This window comes from Opisthocomus hoazin, chromosome 13 (genome assembly GCF_030867145.1).
Source record: "Opisthocomus hoazin isolate bOpiHoa1 chromosome 13, bOpiHoa1.hap1, whole genome shotgun sequence".
Lineage (NCBI taxonomy): Eukaryota > Metazoa > Chordata > Aves > Opisthocomiformes > Opisthocomidae > Opisthocomus > Opisthocomus hoazin.
The window spans coordinates 20,927,541-20,948,226 of record NC_134426.1 but is presented as its reverse complement, the minus strand read 5'-3'; the positions used below and the strand labels follow the sequence as shown (position 1 = coordinate 20,948,226).

The 20,686-nt window shown below is 42.9% G+C and overlaps 1 protein-coding gene across 1 annotated transcript in view; it reads right to left on the bottom strand.

Moving 5' to 3' along the window:
- Positions 1–1,859: 1,859 nt before the first annotated feature.
- Positions 1,860–20,686, bottom strand: part of LOC104327587 (uncharacterized) — a 38,165-nt gene continuing 19,338 nt past the window's right edge. The window contains exons 3-7 of the mRNA XM_075434454.1: positions 14,576–14,627; positions 14,373–14,475; positions 12,974–13,137; positions 8,831–9,076; positions 1,860–8,198 (exon numbers count right to left, since the gene is read on the bottom strand). Coding sequence (XP_075290569.1) covers positions 7,461–8,198; positions 8,831–9,076; positions 12,974–13,137; positions 14,373–14,475; positions 14,576–14,627 — 1,303 coding nt within the window. The 3' untranslated portion in view covers positions 1,860–7,460. The remainder of the gene's footprint in view (positions 8,199–8,830; positions 9,077–12,973; positions 13,138–14,372; positions 14,476–14,575; positions 14,628–20,686) is intronic.

Here is a 20,686-nt window from a genome sequence, read left to right as displayed (position 1 = left end):
CAAAAAACAACAAAAAAAAACAAAAAAAAACAAAAACAAACAAAAAAAACCAAACAACAACACAACCCACCCACCCCCACAAACTGATACGATCTGGTCTGTCTCATTATAATCTGGTAGCTAATGTTGACAAACTTCAACTGGGACCAATTTTTCTTATTTTTCTTTTTCATCATACCTGGAAGAGTGAAGCAGAATGAGAAGAATGCATGCAAAGTTACCTCTGTAGATACCATGTTGTTTTTAAGTATGCCTTACTTTATGAGCAGGATTTCTACTTCGATGTTAAAAAGCATACACACAGTGTCTTGTGATATAATGGAGCACAAATGATGCAGCATATCATGTCTACTGGTGTCACTGAATTAAACAACTATTTACAGTAATGCACATCTTGATATGAATGCTAATTAGAACGATATGTTTCTGTTTAGTTTTTTATTTTTTAAAACAACTGTCGCAAGGTTGGGTCTGTTGACCATGCCTGTATGCTATTAAAAATACACTTTGGTGTGGACTTCTCTTCCTAATCTCTGGGCATTTTCTCCTGTGAGTAGGATTGAAATTGGATCTGGAATAATACTTGAAACTTCTTTTAACAGCAGTGTGTTTCTGTCTTTTAGTATTATTAACAATGTTCTGTTGCTTCTGTATTTGTATTTTATGTTTAGATTTTTTTAACAGTTATTGTATCTTCTCAGGACAACCATTCCCGGCTGGTTTTGATCTCATTTTCATCTCTGGCTGTGCATGTAGCAAATTGAGTGCGGTTATGGAGATCAAGCCTTTGCACATTATATGCAGAAATGTGCTTTGCATTCTCATTCACCACTTCCCACACCCCAGATGGGCTTTCAGCATAGACTTGTCACTGTGCTAGTGTTCAAGCCTCTTGTGCTGAATTTTTTTTGTTGGTCAAGAATAATGTGTCTGCAGTACTACGTACAACCTCGCCTGCACTTACTCAAGTTATGTTTGTATAGGGATGCATTATGTGACTACAAGAAAAAAAGTGGGGAAAAAAATCCCAAACAACAAAATTCATGTACTTAACATCTGAACTACCTGTGCAGTAGAGGTTCTTCAAATCCCTTTTATAAACCCCTCTTCCTTTTCCCCGTTACAGATAATTAATCTGCCTTTCTATGCATATAGGGTTGCGGTAGTGCAATGGAATGAAGGGATTTTTTTGTCATTTATATTGTACCAGGAAGAGATGAGAGATTAACTTGCAGATGGGGAGGGTGAATAAATCCTGATCTTTATATGCTCTTAAGTAAGTAAGAGTATCTGTCATGGGTATTACATACTCTATACATTAGACCTTTTAAAATGTATGGTTACCAGGTGATAGTTAATGTGATAAATGTATGAACTATGCTTGGTGTGATTGTTTAAATACTGTAAAGGTGCAGCATATTTTTAACCTGTCTAAAGCACACCCCCACCTCCTTTATAAGAGATATTTGGAAGCTGAGCATGAAATGTGGTAGAATAGATGTCTTGAAAACCGAAGTGATTATTTGACATAGTGGTGAACAAGGTATGTAGTCTTTCTCTTTGAGAAAAGTTCTTTTATAAAGAAGGTGGAGAGTAGTTCTTCCAGTTCTCTTTTGTGATTTATTTTTTTCCTGGACTAAGAAGTTATTAATTAAAAAAAAAAAAAAAAAGATATTCACTGAAGTTGTCTGTTTCTGTTTCTTCTGTGGCATATTCTCTCACCACAGAAATGGATGTATGCAACACTTAACTAATAGCTTGACCAAGCATTGGCATTTGAACATTGACATTTTACAACTAAATATCATCCTTGAACCTGTAGTAACTGAAAATGGCATGAGTTTTTGTGTCATTCCAAGAAATTCCCTCAAACTTTATTAAAAGTGTTAGGTGATATCACAAAGGATCATCACAATCTCTACAGGATTTATAATGAAAGATACAAGCAAAAAACTATTAAATGGAATTCATTTTGGTCAACAAGATGACTTCAAGATGCTGGTAAATAAAATAGTTTACTACTTTTAAGAAAGACGATGCTATTTTAATTTCTTGCAACACCATAAACACTGAAGTGACAAGCATTATACCACTATTGATTTAGCAGCAGGCTGGAGAGAATGATTGTCATATTGTGTTCATCTTTACAATGATCTAAGTAGTATCAATTATGAGATTCCAAATGGCTACTGTTAATAGAACTTCTCTCTTGCTGAGCAAATAGGAGGACTTGCCTGGTCTCCATTCTGTCTGAGGAGGAAGACATTGATGCCAGATTCATTAAGCTTCAAATTGTAGTTTAATATCCTAGGATTCCTGCTCTGCTGCTATTCCCAGATTTGAAGCTGGATATCCTTTGATGTAGATAATCTATATTGCTGTTCTTAAATCAGCTGTCATTTGTTCTTCGGACTAAGAGAAATTCAATCTCGGGTTAAGTAATGTAAAAGCAAAAATGCTATGTTGTTCTGTACGCCATAAAGACAAGCTGATAGACCTTAAAACTTGTAATGGTTTTGGCTTGCCCTGCACTTACATCGGTGGATTTAAGTGTTTTATACTCCATTATGTCCACAAATTACTTTTAACTAATTTAGCTTGAGGAAGTTGCTGGTTTTGGATTTATGCCCGATCCAGTGATCGGTTCTGGCACAGAGTATGCTCTTCCAAGCACTTCCTCTGTGAAGAATAAAGAAAGATGGCAGCACGACTGTGAGAAAGAGAACACAATATATGGCCTTTTGCAGCTGGAATAGCTGACAACGTGCTAAACTCAACAGCCAGTGTTAATCTGAGAGCCCTCAGTGTGTCTCAAGTATTTGAATCAGCAACTGCGTAGGATAATTTGTGTTTAAGCTCTGATATTGTTTTCCTTGAATTTAATAGAAAAATCTTGGTATTTGACACTCAAAGATCAATCACTAGCTTATTCATTCTGCAAACAAAATACATCCATTTTGTATCAATTTCTAGTCTTCAGCAGAACTGTGTAGTGCAGATGGCTTAACCTACAGCAAGAACTTAGGGAGACGAGTTGATTCAAGGAAAAGGAGTTGGGCATTTGAGAAGAGAATGCTCAATTCTAAATTATGCTCTGAGAATGTGGTTTCTTATGGCCTCTTAGAAATTTCTGCTGGAAGGGGGCCTTATTTTTTACAGTCTGCCCTCTAAAAATAAACCAACAGTCACTGTGTTACTGGAAGTTAGGAAAAGGATCCCTCGATTTTAAAAAGGGGGTGTGGGAATTTTGCAATTTTTTCCACTGATTTTATCTAACATTCTTTCTCCATGATGTTTGGGAACTGAAATACCACTTACACAATTCCAAGGAATAACTTCTGAAGAAAACTAATTATACTATTTCCTACAGCAATGCTTAATATGCAAAGATTGCTTCTAAAACTGCTTTTCAGGTCATCCTTCTTTTCTTCACACTTCACCATTCTGACTTTCAATGAGGTAATTTCACCCTTAAGCTCATTAGTTTCCATAGGAAATGAATTATAGAAAATGCTAAGTGTGCCATATGAGGTTTAACATCAAAGACATTTCTAGACAGACCATGAATATATGTCGAAGCTATATTTGGTCTCTGTTGGGTATTCTTTTCAGTGCTGCTGAGTTTCAGCTGCTTGCTTTCATTAGGTAAGTGTTGGCTTAGGATTTGTCTTTTTTCCCTTGCAATCCAAATTAATCTTTAATTGTTTAGAGTAAAATCTAATAACTGACTGGACTGTTTGAGTCAAATGTGGTTTGTTATAGCTGATGTACCATTCTCATGGGGAAAAAAACCCCAAACAGTTATGAGTAGGATGCTTTGTAACCAACTGCTTTTAAAGAAAAGTTAGATTTCTGAAAAGAAACCTCAGTTGATGTTTCTGCTAAGAAGGTATAAATGGATTTTTCTTGCTGAATGCTACTCTGAATCCTCAAAGTTAAGGAGCATTAGCTGCATGTTAAGTCTTTTGGATTGTTTTCCCAGTGAGCGTCCATTCACAGCAATTTTAACTACCTGACAGTAGGAAACGTAGCACATGGGATTCTGGTCAGCTTGTATAGCTTCAAGCTTTTGTTTTGAAGCTCTGTTTGAACAATGAAAAAATAAGGAATGCCCATGTATTTTTGTCCTATTCAAATCCACCTAACACACTGGCTGGAGGTATTGTCTAGTATATTCCAGGATAATTAATTAAAAAGTAAATATTATTCAAATCCAGCTTTACTGAAAAGAATACTCCTTCTGTTTGTTAACTCCATAACATTTTTGGACATTTTTTCCCATGCAATTGTGATTGAAATTATTTTCCTCCTCTTCAGCAACTGTTTCACATGCTTATCCCATTTGCTGCTTAGTTACAGTATGCAAAATAGCACAGTAAACTGACTGCGTTGCCACTAAGGTAGAACTCAGTCCCGAGCCCAGGCATGAGTTGGGAGGTTTTCTGACATCAAAAAGTGGCAGCATAGCTCTCAGAAGTAATATAGCTGTTAGGAATAAAATAAATGCCATAAGTAATGATATTTTAAAAATTAATCCTAGTCAATGTTTACAGCTGAGAGTATTAGAGCGCTTTATTCCACCCAGAGCTTTCAGAATTTCTTAAGTTTGCGCTATGACTTTTTTGAGGAGTATGGGTGGAAGCTGTTTCTGTTCCTGGCGGAGTGAAAGAAAAAAAAACATTTCAAAACAGTTCATTTAGCTGGAAGAGGGAGAAAATACTTTATAAATTCTTTGAAGGTAGAAAATAAAACACAAATATGTCTTTAGCAGTTCATTTTAATGATCTGCCTAAAAAAGAAAAAAGGATCTTCAAAAGGCAAGTTGGGTACTTAGGCTTAAGCGTCCCGTGTGCTGCGCTCCTGGCTCTTTGGGGCCGACCAAGAGCGAGAGGATGGGCCTTGTGCCCCTGCAGCATCCCCCAGCTAGGCATGAGGCTTCCGTATCGGCCTGTGGCGGAAGACATCGCCTTGGAGCAGTTTGGTGCAGCAGCCACCCCTGGTCTGAGAATAAGCAGCACTGTTCAACATTGCACACTCTTCAAGAGGAGGGCCTCTCTCGGCACAGAGACGTGCATAGTCCGTGCTGAACGTACGAGATCTGATCTGGTGTCTCACGTAGGACTGGCTCTAGACTGCGACAGCAGGCAAAGGTGGAAGAGGTACGCGGTGATCAGCGAAGCGGCGTGCGAGAGGAAATCCAGGCTCCCACAGAACCCGGCCTCTGGCAGCGCTCTTCACAGGTTCGGAAAAAGCTGTTCTTCGGTTACGCGGGTAGGTGGTGAAGTCAGAGTACAGTCAGCGTAAACAACCACCTCATTACCTCGCTGAGGAGAACTCCGACGGGATCTGACCCTCGGGTGTTTGCTGAGGGAACGATGCAGCGCCTTTTGTGCTCCTTCCATTGCTGCTGCTGCTGGGGAGGCTGCTGTACTGGTGTACATGTGATGCACTGGTGCGCTGAGGCAATCCCCGTGTGACTTTTAGTCTTTCAGCAAAATAAAAGAAGTGTCATTACATTGTAGAAATGAATAGTTAAACACGCTTTTATTGGAAACGCCCCCTTTTCCAGCCCTTCAAATGTAGCTATTGTCAATAACTGAACACAAGTACTTTTCGAAAGTAGATTTTAGTACTTCAGTCTTTAGAAATGTAATAAGTAACAGGATATTGACGCTGAATTACAATGTATATTAATTTGATGCAGTGGAAGGTATTATTAGAGTACTGAAGACTTCTAAATATTTTCTTAAATCATAAATATATTAACTCTTCCCTTTGAATCATGTAGCATTAACTTAAAAAAGAAAACAATCAAAAAAAACCCAACATCAAAAAATAACCAACTTGGAGCCAGGCTTTTGTGCTTCAAAACTACGGAACACAGTCTGGTAATAACAAATGCGAAGACTTGTTTACTGTTCCTGTTTGAGTCAACTGCTGAAGGGCGTACACGTTCTTGCTTCCACTGCTACCAGGCGCAAGGCTTCTCTGCCTACCTAGACACGTCAACACACACACAAAGTAGGAGGCAAGCCCGACAATCTTGTGTTGCATATCTCAGACATTAATAGGTGGCAAATGGAAGTTGTAATAGCAGGTGAAATCATAAATAATTCAGTTAAATATTTCAGGAATCAGACTTAAATGCCTTCACACAAAAGGATTAAGATAACTCGATGCACACTGTAGCAAACATAGGGGAAGACTTGTATGGAAGATTTCTTTCTGACACCTGTTCTATGACATACTATTGCTTTAAAACAATGTGCTGTGTCAGCTGAAAAACACAACTTCGTAGGGAATTTCTTTCATTTAGGAAAGCAAAATAATGCCAAGTTGCGGGCCGAACATACGGGAGTCTCTTGCAAAGATAGGAAAATATCACCAGGAGGCAACTGAACTACTGATGGGGACTAGCAGGCTTCCCTTTGGTTCAGCCTCCCAGTGAATGCCCTGGACGTGTAATCGGGGAGGCCCAGCCACTTAGCAGTTCATTCCTAAAGGCAGTGAGCACTCCAAGTTTGCCCCACTTAATTTTGTCTTTTAAGTCTTGCCTGCTAAATGCAGGGGAATAGCTCTCTAGTCAATGTGCGTTCCCAGCAATAAATAGCTGGTGGATATAGGATCAGAGCAGCTGCGAATATCCAAGTGTTGGATGCTGAAGGCTATTTCTGGTATTTCAGTGTTTTTGTACACATGCTCCTGTTGCCATGAAGAGTCACTTAAAAACGTAGTGGACTGAGGTGTTTTAAGCCTATGTAGATCTAAAAAAGATAAAGCTACATCAGACCTTTATAGAACTAGCATCCAGTATTGCGTTGCTCAGTTTGGCTATACACTTCTTTAAAGAGTTAGGATACGAGATAATCATGGTCTTTAATATTAGAGATGCTAATGCTTGGTAAACTTTGTGCTAGAGTGCAGAATTTATGAAATGTTTAAAATTAAGTTTACAAAACTGTACGTGAACATGCATGATTGAATTCTTGTCCTTGGCTTGGCAAGGCTTGGATAGTACAGGCACACCTACAAACAGAATTTCATCCACAGCTCCCAGCAGAAAGACTCGAGGGATACCACAGTGACAGGGGACTGATTTGCATTTCAGATAGAAACCACAATGCAACCATCTCAGATGACTTTACTTCCTCATTCCAGAAAAGGTTTTCTGCAGTCTGAAATACCTTTTCAGAGGATGCTTTCTTGTATAAACCACATCAAAATTTCATGCAGAAGAACAGAGAAGAGATTAGTGAGCGTAAGGGAAGATGGCATTTGTGCTGTGCTGTGCTATGTGTAGTCGTAATCCCAATCCCCACAGGTGGGAAGCAAAGACCACTCTTAACAAAGTCATATCCATCTGTGACTGCCAAGCTCAGCTGCTCGGCACAGCTTCCACTCTGATCACGTCCCCATTGCCTCTGTTTTTGTGAACTAATGCTTCAGTATTTCTGAGGGCATCACTGGACTGTAGCTTGGCATAGCGTAGGAGCAGCTAGAGTCTCACAGTTCTGTGGCGTCTCAGTAGTATTAGCATCTACAGCTGACGAGCTCTGCTGGTCCCTGGAATAGCTAGGGGCCTTCACGTGACCTTTGTGTAAACCAGGGGATTTGGCCCAAAGGGGAAGATTTGACGTGAAGCTGGCAGAACTCTTCCCCTCAACAGTGAGAACCGCTGGCTGTTTGTCTGGCACAGCTAGAGCATACGCAGCATTTTGCTCTGGCAGATGGTCTCCGCATTGACTAAGATGCTCTGCTAAGACCAGAGGCTGCTGATCATCTCCTTCTTCAGAAATGACAAAAACTGGCTTGTTTTTCTCTGCTTCTACCATGAGTTCCTTTGTTTTCGAACCATTGGCCAAGTTGATTTTCAGTGGGTTGGAGCTCTCTGGAGGATTTTTGGGGCTTTGGGTTTTAGCTGGAGATGCTGCCCCTACATGTCTTGAGGGATCCAAGGACCTCACATGTTTGCTGTCAGGGGAACTGGCTAAAAATCCAAAATAAGGGTTCCCAAACCTGGATTTCTTCAAATTGCAGGAGCTTAGCTTCCGCTGCCTTTGTGCAGACAGAGTGAGGGGGTAGGAGGCATTACTGGCTGATGAGTCTGAGTAAACAGTCTCTGATGCTCCTTCTATCTCAGTGGCTGAGATTACCTTTCTGGTTGGGACACCTTGGGATCTTGCAGCTGTAGGAAAACCCTGAACAAAATAATAATAAATTAGTAGATGTGCCATTAAAAGCAGCTGTCTTGAGAAACTTTGATCCCATGAGAACTAAAAGCTAAAATTCCTTGTTATGTTAGGGGTGAGATGCATTCTTTAGCAAAAACCTACATTATTACCTTCAAAAAGAAGAAACATCCTCTATTAGCTTTATAACAAGCTGTTGGTTTGATGATTACAGTCAGTATGACCTAGGTATCCCTCCCACACCTACAGATTCCTCGCAGTGCAATAGTAATATGTCATTTAAAATAAATTTAAGGCATAACTAGGGGAAAAAAAAGGTACATGTCAGAACATTTAACGAGATAATCTAGTCTGAAGGCATATTTTAATGTTTTTCTGGACTGGGGATCGTTTCTTAACCAGGTGCCAGCTGCTGGGAAATGCAGCTTCTTGGCACTCTAGGAAAGCCCGAATGAATTACAATACAGTCAGGCAAAAGAGTTTCCCGTACACCAAGCAAGATGGACTGAAGTGTGTACTGCACTGCAGGCTGCAGAGGCAAAGCAGCAGGCCAAGGGGAAAACGTGTCCCATCAGTGAGCAGCTTGGGGTACCAAGGTGCAGACCCCGGCCACCACGTCCTCCCCTCCTTGCGAGACTTACGCTGCTGTCAACCAGCTTTGTGAAGGGGCTGTTGGTGCTCCAGCTGCACCATTTTTTCTGTAGCTGTGGTATTGGAGCCAGGAAGTCGTGGAAAGTGCGGGTGCTCCACGTGCGCTGTCTGGGACAGTGATTTTCCAGCTGGACGTTCCCTTTCTCAACAGCGTCTGCTGCTGCAGCCGTGTGATTAGAAGTCAGCCAGTCAGACACAGAGGCTGGGCTTGTCACACTTCTTTTCATGTTTTTATCCTGAAAAGAGTAAATAAAGGTAGTTTATAGCATCTTTCATCAAAAGGTTTTTAAAACACTTTGAAAATATGCTGTTAGTGCAAGTCATTGATTTCTTCAGTGGTTCTTGGAACCATTTCTTCAGTGGTTCAGGAACACAACTTCTCCTCGTTGTGCTTCCAGCGTGCTGCCTGCAGTTCGCTGGCCTCCCTGGCCAGCAGTTTGACCTTGCTTCACCGGTTTCAGGTTTTACACTGAACTGGGAAATTTCAGTTACTTAAGACACAAAATCCTACCACTCTCACTAACCAAACACATCCAATATCTACAGCTTTGTTTTACTGGAGATATCTAACAGATCAAAGGAGGAAACTTCGCTGCGTAAAACATAGTTCTTCCACTCTGCTTGGCTCTTGGAAGGCCCCAGATGTGTCTGTCCTGGAAAACAAAACTTCAGCGGTGATGAGCCCCACTGAAAGAAAGCCAGAAACAAGCACTGAAAGAGTCAGAAATCTCAAAAATGCACGAGTCAGGAGGGAAGACTGAAGAAAGTGGTGCTCTTTATCCTATGTTAGGGAAGAATTAAAAGAATTAAAAACAAAGAGGAAGGGAATAATGTATTCTCAGTGTCTGTGGTGAAAAGAACAAGAAGCATGAGATCCAGACTGGAGCCAAGGAGATATCGTTTTATATAAGAAATGCTTCTCAGGTGGAAAACGTGCTTTAGCAGTAGAACAAGACATCCAGACAGGTGTAAAATTGGCATCATCGGAAGGTGAGACCGCACCACACCACTGTCACCAGCTCTGTGTATAAGCAGAGTTGCTCTGACATGTGGATGACCTATCAATGACTTCTAGAGATCTCTTCCATACTTACATGTTCTGATGTTGCATTTAAAACCACGATTCTTGTCCTTAGTGTTGATGCGAGTTTAGAGCCAGAAAAGTTAAAGAATCCCTGACCGTCCTATGAATCTCCTTTCATTCTTACCAATACTCCACCTGTTATTTATATGTCTCCTGTTCCACAACTCTATATGTATTTTTAATTTTCAGCTGTGCAAATATGGTTGTCATGGAAAGAATGCAAAATCCACATCCCCAAAGTTTACGTAGTCTTTAATGAGGATCTGAAAGAAATCCCACACTGTCCTGGATTTAAAAGTCCTGAGAAACCAGAAATTTGGTTCAACTGAATCTTTCAAGTTTCTGCAAATCAAAGAAACTGTTAGTTAAAATGTCATTCTGGAAATGGATGGGCAGAGAGGCAAGAAATTAGCTACTACAGCAGAAAAAAAAATCTCAGTAGGGAGCTGGGAGAGGCCTCAGGCTCTGGAGAAGTTTGTTTTAATATTAAGCTCTTAGTCTCAATTTGATTGAAGTAACAATCTTTATTTATAAATTTAGAAGCGAGCTGTCTTCTCCTTAGAAGCCTCTTCAGGCTGTCTCAGGATTTGTTATTCTAATATTATTATAATTACCTCCAAACTGGTGTAAAAGCTAACTACCGGTTTTGAGATAGATATACTGGAAGTAACTACGAAGATGAATAATGTATTTTCTTGATTTTTTTTAAATGTTTTAGCAAAAAATGTTTCTTAAACCTCCATGATAATACTCTTTACTCAAACCTTCGCATCTGAAACTCTGAGACTTGTCATGTCTGATTAGAAGTCAGAGGTCATAGTTACAAGTTAGCTAAAGGCTGAATGATGACTTAAACCAAACAGGACTTAGAAAGCCGCAGCCCTCCTGGAAGACACCCCCGAAGCCATCTGAAAGCCATCCTGCCCTCCGTTTCCTCCCGCTGGTCCACGTACGGAGACATGCGTTTGCTCTCCCAGCTCTCGCCTCCTGGCTGGGGATGGGTTTCTTCAAGTGGGTTTTCAAAGCTAAAAAGCAAAAGCCAGTTTATCACTGGCTCCTGCCCAGCAGAGCTGAGGCTCACACTTACTGGGGGGCACAAGACTACAATTTCCCAGTAAAAATATCTGGATGATTTTTTTAATGAAAGCTCCTTATAGCTTGCTTTGTCTGGATGAGCATTTTGGGTGAGGTGAGCCTGACGGCATTATTTACTGTACTGTAAAGGCTCAGGATTTCACACATCTTTTCCTGTGAGGAGAACTTCTTAGCTCCTGCCAAGAAAGTGGCTACACTCCATTGGATTATTTATCCTGCTTGCCTAGTGCTGGTCCACAAAGCCGTGCACCATTCCCTCTGCGGGGCGCCGAGGCTCAAGTCAGGAGCTGGCTGGCCAGCTGCATTTTACATCCTAAAACCACATATTTAGAAATTTAACTGTAAACGTGTTTCTTTCTAACATCCAGTAATCCTGAGCAACTCAGGTGACCTGAAGAGATCTCTTTTGAGAGCAGGTTTGTAATTAGCCTGCTGTGCTGGGTTTCCACCCCACTCGGAGAAGATGGTCTTCAGCTGTGGGGAAAGAGGCCCAGGGCTTTTAAAAGGGCCCTTCCACCCTGCCTGGGGAGGTTTTCTGCTCCTCAAGGGATTTGGTTGAGAGCATGGACTCACTTGTGTGCAGCATGGACAGCACTGAGAAGGAGGTGCCTCTGGAATTAATAATGTGGTAAATCACTGTAGTTCTTTGGGTTGTGTTCATTTAGAACTGGTTTAACACTATGCAATTTATTTTTGTATGTATGTATTTCCTTTACTAGATTGTTTGTAGAAGGGGTGGCAGAATGCAGAATAGAAATGGGTTTTTCAAGTTTATTTGTTCATTCTGACTGGAGTGGGGAAAAGAGAAAGGAAAACGGGTTTCCCTCCTGCCTAGAAGCTGTATTTGTGTGTGGCTGCCACCAGGTGAAGCTCTCTCCACTGGAAAGAAGGGCCAAGGAGTGCAGGTGTTCAAGGGTGCCCAGTCTGGGCACTAGTGCAGCTCGCAGTGCCCTGCTCTGCAGCAGGTAACGTGTCTGGGCAAGGGAAGGGACCAGGGCTGTTTTCCTTTCTTTCTCTCTTTACTTTAATCAGTGTGCCCGACTGGAGGAAAAGCTTAGCATGTGTCCTGCACTAGCCTAGGAAAATCCTGACCAGCCTGGCCTCCTGGCTAATGTCCTCCTCAAGTGCAGGGATACAGAATGCTTTTGTTCTGTAAACTGACAAAAGTATTATACAGACTGCCCTGGGCATGCGAGTTTCTGGTTGTTTCCCTTCTTGTGGGGAAAAAGAGAGCCCTGGAGAGGAGAGTGGTGACCTGGGAAAGGCTTCAATACAGACTTGTGATGGGTGTGCTCTGCTAGGCACTGTGCTCAAGGTTGAAGAGGCAACATCCAGACCTGAGACCTCTGAGCTATCAGCTGTTTCTACACACATAATTGGCCAGGAGTGCAGGGGGAAGAGCTAAAATAAGAGAGATCTCAGTTTTCTGTGTACGTATTTCAAAGGACCCCAGTGCTTTCACTTAAAGCGCCTGATTTTTTTGGAGCCTTTGCTGTTAATTTGTCCCTTAGCCTGGTGAGACAGTTAAACAGATTTCTGACAAGCTGAGGAGCTGAGCAACTTCCCTGGCCACTTGGTAGTGGTGGGCAGGAGCAGCTCTGACTCCCAGGTCCTTCAGTTGCTACAAGTGACACTTTTAATGGAACATCATCTTTGGCAATTAACATATTTCTGAGGGCTGGCCCTACTGCCTGCTGGCAGACCTCTGCATTGTCAGCTATTGGATCCAAGGTAGACTTCTGCACTTGCTCGTCTCCAAGCTGAGAAGATACGGGCTTGGGGGATCACAGTCTACATCATTTGATGGCAGCTCAGCTCAAGGGTTAGGAGAACTGCCTTGCTCAGCCACTAACTTGCTTGCAAAGTGGGCAGTAAGCATAAAAGTACAGGTATGACAAGTCCTGCCAAGAGGAACATCCCATGGCTTGCTAGAGATGCTAAAGAGCATTCCTACCTGTACTCTGTAGGTGGTAAAGCTCAGGCCACTGGTCCCAGGTCCAGCAGAAATAATAAACACTTCATCACTCCCAGTCTCAGTGGTCACTGCAGATGTGGAGGAGGGCACATCTGGGTCAGTGTCCTGAGGAGATCGTTCTGTGCTGCCTCTGCAGGAAGTGACTGAGGAAAGAAGAAAATCAATAGAGCTTGTGAGAGTCCAAAACACCTGTTTCCAACTCCTCCATGACAACCCTCCTCCCTCTCTCCCCAGACAATCTAGAGCAGGCTTTGGCTGTCTGTCACACCAGCCAGAACAAAATTCAAGCCAACAGTTTGCTCTCCTGAAATGGCAAGCTTCTAAAAACAAAACAAAAGGGGAGGGAAGGAACACCCTTGAGTCTGCTTTCTAATAAAGATACACCCAAACTGGAATCCCTCACACTGAACACACAATGTTGTGCTGCGGGCCAGAAGCTTGCAGATCTGCTCAACTCGTTCTTTATTTGTGTCCGCTCATCCCTGTTAATATAGGGAGCTGTGCTTTTTTGTTTAAACGCTAGTGAGGCTGCTCCTACAGGCATCCTTATGGGGCGGGGTGGTGTCCCCAAGGCCCATCCATCTGGTCCAAGCCAGGAAAGCTCTAGCCACGATCTTATTGATGACTTTTCCAAAGCAGGAGATGGGGAACTGTCATGGTTGGGAGCACAGAACTAGCTTTTTGGGAAGATGTCCTTGCGAGAGCTGTGGGTAATGGCTGGGGGTTTAGTGGCAAACTGATGGTGTGTAGCAACACAACATGAAGTAGCTCCCAGTTGGCCTTCATCAACCAAAAGGGACACATACAGTTCATGTTTTGTGACTCAGAATTGCAGCAAGTGACATTATCTGCAGCTTGGCTGGGGGTCTCTTGTTCTCAAAATGCACTGTGAAGTAAATGTCATCTAGAGCAGTCCCATCCATATAGCTCTTCAGAAAAAGTTAGCTCCAGGAGTCGAAGCTGTCCAAAGCCAACGTAAGCATTGTAAAACCCATCCTTTCCAGACAAGGTTAGGCACAGGGCAGGTGAAACTCTTCCACAATTTATGGGTCTTTGTAAGTTGTTTGTAGCGGCCTGGACCTGACACATTTGCTCTGCTAACCCAGTGTCTCCACAATGCCATGTGCTATGACGGCTTCTGTTGGCAGCGTCCTGGAGCTGTGCGTGTGTGTGCTCCTTGCCAGGGGAATTACCCTACCAGCAAGGAGGAAGAGCAGCAAGGAGTGGCTTCCACAACAAAGGCTTTCTGCTGTGAAGTGGCTCTCCAGCTGTGCATGGGCGAGACAGCGAGGAGGACTGCAAGGAAGAAATGATCTGATTAACTGGCCGGGGATCTATGCGGTGCCCTGACCTGCTCCCGCCGCTGCCCTGTGCTTACCCGCCTGCTCCCGGCTGACAGAGTGGTTGTTGTTTTCATTCTCCCGACTTGGCACCACCAGCTGGAGCTCATTGATATCAACAGCGGAGTTCTGGATCCCGTTCTACAACTCAGAACATGCCCCAGTAAACATCGTCAGATAAACAGTGCAACAGCCAATATGAAAGAGAGAAACAGAAATTGCTGAAGCCATTAGCACTAACCTCTTGGTCACTGCATGCGTTGGATGAGCTCCTTTTGGGGCACGTTCTCTGCCTGAAAAGGAGAGACAGCAACAACAACAACAAGCCCACCAGTGAGTTAAAGCTCCACAGCAAGGAAGGGTCTTGGCTGTGCTCATCCTGAGAGGGAGTCCCAGCAGGTTATGAGCTCTCCTGCCTACAGGAGCATCCAAAATACTTGCCAAGACTCAGGACAACAAAGCCTGAAGGCCAGGGGAGCAAATGATATGCTCATGTAGTGGAAAGTCAGCTGAAGAAGAGAAGGACCTGTCATCATCTTCCCATGATCACTGCAAAAGCAGGAACAGAGCTCAGACCTCTGCCAAGTCCCACCAGGCTCCCCCTCGCTGGCTGCTCTTTCATGTCAGTAAATAAACAGAGGGACTGAAACCCTGCCTTTGGTCTGGGCAGTGACATCGTCCTTATCCTGCTAGACAGAATATTTCATCTGCCTGGCCAATATTGCGTGCTGGAATATATTTAGCAAGCAGAGAGCATCAGATGTTGTTCATTTGTATGAACATTTTATTAAAACACAGTGCTACAGCAGATGAACACTGGGTAAACATGCCTCAGCTGAAGGGAGACAAACGCACATTCTTAACCATTTTTTTTCACATTTTTACTAAAACTGAGATTATGAAACAGCTAGTGTTATTTACTTTTGGATGAATAAGACATGAAGATGTCACACAGAGAGGCTGGCAGTAATGAATGTGATAATGACTGAGGCAAGTGTGTTTTGTGTTTGTGTACAGCAGTTCTCCATGGGACATGGGAGCATTAAGGCACTGGCCAGATAGGATGGGACCCATGTTACTGTTTTCCTTACTATCTGTGCTGTTGGCTGGCATTTTTCCTCTTCTTGTTGGAGGGGTTGGTTTGTGCTAAGGCATTTAATCTCCTCCATACAAGTGGTTTTTTGGTAGGGATGTGTTGAAGCCAAGACTTCAACTTTTCAGTCACCATTTCATTACTGTTTGTTTTTGAGAATGGGGACTCAGAGACCACCTGATGAGGCTGGCTGGGAGCCGGTGGCTGCTCCGTCTTGGGCATGGTGGATTTCATTCCTTCACTGTATCATTGGATCTCTTAAAAAATGCTTATTGACTGACAAGTGAATTGAGGAAGAAAAAAATCCATGATGCGCCCCTAGCGCTATTCCTAGTGAATACAGAGAAGGCCACGGAAAAAAAGGGAGAGTGAGTTGGCACTTGAGAATTTAATCCAGAAGAGTTACAGATGGATGGCTGTTACTCCAGGAGGCTCAATGGCATTGGCCACTGCTTGGGCTTCTCAAGGAAACTCGGGGCGAAAGCAGGGAAGGCTCTTCCTCAATGCACTGAATCAGGGAGGGGGAGCAGGGAAAGACTTCCAGGTAGGAGTGGTGTTGCCTTATCAAGCAAGATCAAACCAAGTAGGAAACACTTCAGAGTGAAAGATGTGTATGTAAATATTGCCCCCCCCTCCACGCACTAGGAGTTCTTATTGGGCACCAGAACCATTTCAGCAGGAGTGACCTTGCAAAACATGCCCCAGAATAATGAATTAGTGTGGCGGTCAAGGCATTCAGGTTGATGGTGGGAGAACTGTGTGTAATTCCCTGCTTTCTCCATGTTGCACTGTTTTTTCATCTCTTCCCCTCCTCCCAGCTCTCTTCTGCCAAAACCCACGACAAAAATTTAATCAAATCTGATATATTCCTATGAAATATTCTTGTTTCAAATAACTGGCTTGTTACAAGCAAATTTGTTAAAATATTCCCACTTGGGGATTAAAGAGCACAAAGGAAATGTTCTCCTCTAAGAAAACACAATTTATCACATATTTCTTCCACACTGAACATCAGAGGCATTGGCAACCCAGACTTGTTAGTTATCTGGATGGTCTTACTTCTGGGTTTGTTATTTGAACTTTTAGCATGACTTAACAAACAAAACGTTCAAGTTCAGAAACACAAATAAAAATGTGTTCCTCAGACGTGTATACAGCTGTCCCATTTATAAGATATTCATATTCTCTGGGACAAAGCTGAAAAGATGAAATATCCATTTTAAAATGGATGCAACTGACAGCTATGATAAACTAGGATAGACAGGGCAAGTTCTCCATTAAGAAACTGAAGTATTTTACATCCATTTGGCTCCTTCCCTTGCCATTCTTTACAAACGTCGTCCTCCACAATATTTAGCAGGCACCGTAACTACCTTGAAATCTACACCACAGTTTGGCAGAATGAACCAAAGGGAGAGTAAGGTGCCCCTGGCAAAGATCAGTTTTCTGTGCAAGTATGGTAGAATAAGCGGCAACAAGAGAAGGAAGAGTCCTGTTCTTCCCAAAGTTTAAATTAGGGTTAAAAAATGGTAACTGGCTGGAATGTCCCCATTTTAACTTTTTCTTCCCTTCTCACACTTTGGGTATTGAGCGTCTGATTTCCCCTGAACAATTTGATTTACAATTTCATTGGTTAAAAACCAACACACGCAAAGGGTAGGAGTTTCTAGATGGGGCCAACAATTTTGGTGGAAACTTGAGATTTTTTTTTTCTTCTATTTAGAGCTGCTGCCACAGTGCCTGGACAGATGTGCTAGTTTGCAGGACTGGGGATCTCAGTCTTTCTTTAGCTCATTCTCCAGCTGGACTATATCTCCTGTGGCACACTGCAGTACCTCGCCATCAAGCAGACCAGCGATTTAGATTGCTGGGCAGCTCATGGATATGTAACAGCCAACATGCAAATACACCAGTTTCCATCACTCGAAAGAAGTTGTAATTTAAAAAAAAAAAGTTGCTTCCAACTTTTCAAGTAAACCACAAAATTCAAGTCTGTTGGAAGCTTTGTGAAAATTGCTCTGCACTCCCCAGCTGGCAGCTCCAGCTACTTCTCATTGTCTTAGGTCTCTAACTAAACCAGCCTGATGTGCGGAGGGACAGCAACAGAGGACATGGCTACAACAGGCAGGGAGGGATTTCTGCGTTGTGCCTAGCACAAGGAGGGCAGAGGAAAGGTCTGGTTTTAGCCCAGAAGTGACTGGGATTCTCTAGGAGGACATTATGTGACGAAGCAAAAGTTTCACCCCCAGGTGATGATCAGGTGCGGCAGTGACTGGCAGGGCAGCTTGCACAGAGAGAGATGGCAGCGCACGATGACTTGAAGAAATAGCTGTACACACAGGGGGTTGTAACTGGAAACAGCTAGTTGGCAGGCTATGCAGATGTAAAATGCAGTTGCAATGCATGGGTTGCAACCATCGAGCAAAAGTCTGACTGCATTGGACAGGATTAAAATTAAATAAGGTGGACATGGTTGTTGTGCTTGGGGCTTGGGAAAGAAAATAAAAAATACCCCATTACTCGAGCCAGACCTCATGGCCAAAAGTAATTAGAATTACTGGCCAACTAACAACTGAAGCTTTCATTCCCTCGCCAAACAGCAAACAAAAGCTGCAGTGTGGCAGAGACTTGGAGTTTCCCCAGAGAGCTTTGCCCTGGCTGAATGCAATGAGCCTGAGCAGACACTGCTGACGACTTGGTGCATTGGAGTGGCAGTAGGTGCCAAGCCCACACTGGGCCATTTCTACCCCTGGCAAGGCAGAGCCTGCTACTTTTAGCTAAGCAAGAGCAGCAGACAGAAATGGAAAAAAGTATGGCTAAAGCTGATACCAGAGGAACAAGCAAAGTATGAAGAGAAAAGAAAGTGGAGGGCAAGTTTACGCAGCCAAGAGCTTGAAGGTTACTATTAGCATCCTTTGCAATGGCAGAGCAAGTATCATCACGCCTCAGAGCTGGTCCCTTTTCCGAGCATGCTGCGCTGTTAAAGCACCTTCATTTCTCCCTGCAGCCCACCCCTGGCAGTCCTGCTATTTTCTGCAGTGAGGACAGGCTGTGGCTAATACACATTTGACACCTGATTTCAAGCTCTTATTTAGGGCAAAAAGCATAAAAGAGAGTTTTATGGGCTCAAACTAAAAGAAGTTTACATGTGCTTATTGGCCTCTGCAGTCTTATTCTGAGCTGCAATAAAAACCCCACAGCTGGGAAGCGTAGGCGAGCTCCAAGCAGCGCCAGCAGTTCTGGGGCCAGAGATCAATATCCTCGAAGCAGTTTGCGCTGTACAGAGGGGAAAAAAGACTCTTCCAGCATAATACAAGTGAGGTTACTCAGCACAGGTCGTGACACCATTTTCATGTGTGTCAGATCTCACTGAAACGCTTTACGTCTGACAAGAAATACAGTATTGTAATCAAGGACTCCCTGGAAGAGCACGCGGGGGATACAGGCACCTGGGATAGTACATGGCCTTTCAAGAGGCTGCCGGACTAGGGATAGTCTCTATTTACATAGAGTCAATAGCTGAATGAGGTATATCTTCATTTAAAAAAAGAGTCATAAAGCAATTAAATGACATAAATGCCAGTGTTAAAAGTGGTGAGTCTAAGGACCCCTGGTAGGATCTATTTGCAGTGACCAGATCATATAAACATCTGTGTGGGGTGAAAAAAATGCGCTCAGTTTGTGTCTGTTGGTCAGCAACAGCAGAATATTACTTTATTTTATAAACATCTGACAAGCAGAAAGCCAAACTGTGCATGTGGGCTGCATGGCCTGACTTTCTAAACAGGCTACACAGAGTGAAGTCCAGCCTGTGGAATCTCAGATTGCCAGTGCACTTTTTGCTTTGAATAATACTCTGCTTCATGGATAGTTACAGGGAGATCAAACGGGTAATGGAGCAAGCACAGCCTGCTCAACATGTGTATCAGCGCAAACTGCTGCCATGGCGAAGGGAGCATGTTTCTGTCTCTTTTGAAGTTTGGCAAGGGTATAAAAATAAAGTATTTGGTATCTGGAAGACATTTTCCACCAGACGTTTTCCTTCAGAGCTAGCAAAAAATTGTGGTCTCAATTAGTGTTCTGCAAGCTCTTTAAAAAGGAAAAAGGTTAGTTAGATGTAACACGTGCAAGTTTAACTCTTAGAACTATGAAAAGCTGAGACCCCTGAAAACAGGAATTTCTATATACAGCAAGAAGGATTATATTTAAGCTTCACCACCTTGCCCACGTTCTCTTATATCCAGTATGATGGCCTATATTTTGTATTTATTCAGCAAGAGCTAGAAATGCAGCCTCCAAAAGGACAAGGAAAACAAAATTCCTCTATCCAACCAGCCTCAATGACTAGGAGTGGCTGGGCAACCCTTGGACCTTTTGGGTTGGAGGATGCCCAATAGATGAGGTGAGAATAGATGATGCAGGAAGAGAGATGACAGACCAGTTGCATGCTGCCACTGGGAAAGGAATGCTGTCGCTAATTCCCAGTCACCACAGTGGAGCTCTGCAAGGGACAGTGTTTGTTTCAGTTTACCTGATGTTTTCCTCCAAGTCAAAACATCTGAAAAATACTGTTTGTTTTGACAAAAACCTGGGGAGCTTGGGCTCTGTTTTGAATTTGTTGGAAGGAGAAAAAATAAACCACTGTTTATACAAAAATGTTTTCACTAGGGAGTTAGGAAGAAAAATGCAAACATATGTTGGGGGGGTGGAGAAGCTTTCCTCTGATAGAGAAAAGAAATATAAAATAAAAGCAACTGATTGGAGAGCTATGCTTTTGTCACTGGCAAATTTTAGCCATTTAACTACTTAGCATCAGGACCTGGAAATCAGCCACCCAGCCTGACCATCAGCTCACTTGATGGTGTCCTTTTGGTTGACATTTGGGGACAACCACAGGCTCTTTGCTCTTCCCTAGCCGTCAAAGGGATAGGCAGATGACTGCTTCGTGCATGAGGTGAATTGGAATGCAATTGGAATTAAAATGTCTGCACAGTCTCTTGGATAAAGCATGCTACAGACTGGAAAATATTATTTAATCTGAATTCTAAGTGGTAATAGTTTTGTTATTATTTACTTTTCTGCAGAGTGTTAGTGATGGTTAGAGTCAAACTGTGGAATTGCTGTGAAAAGACGCAGTGGCTGTCAGCTCAGCCTGCTCGGGAGACTTGGGGAAGGATGATCCTTCTGTTCTGCATTTGTCCATTGGCCAGTTAGTGTCCCAAAACTGAGGTCCAAAGGCACCACTGCCATTGAAACAAA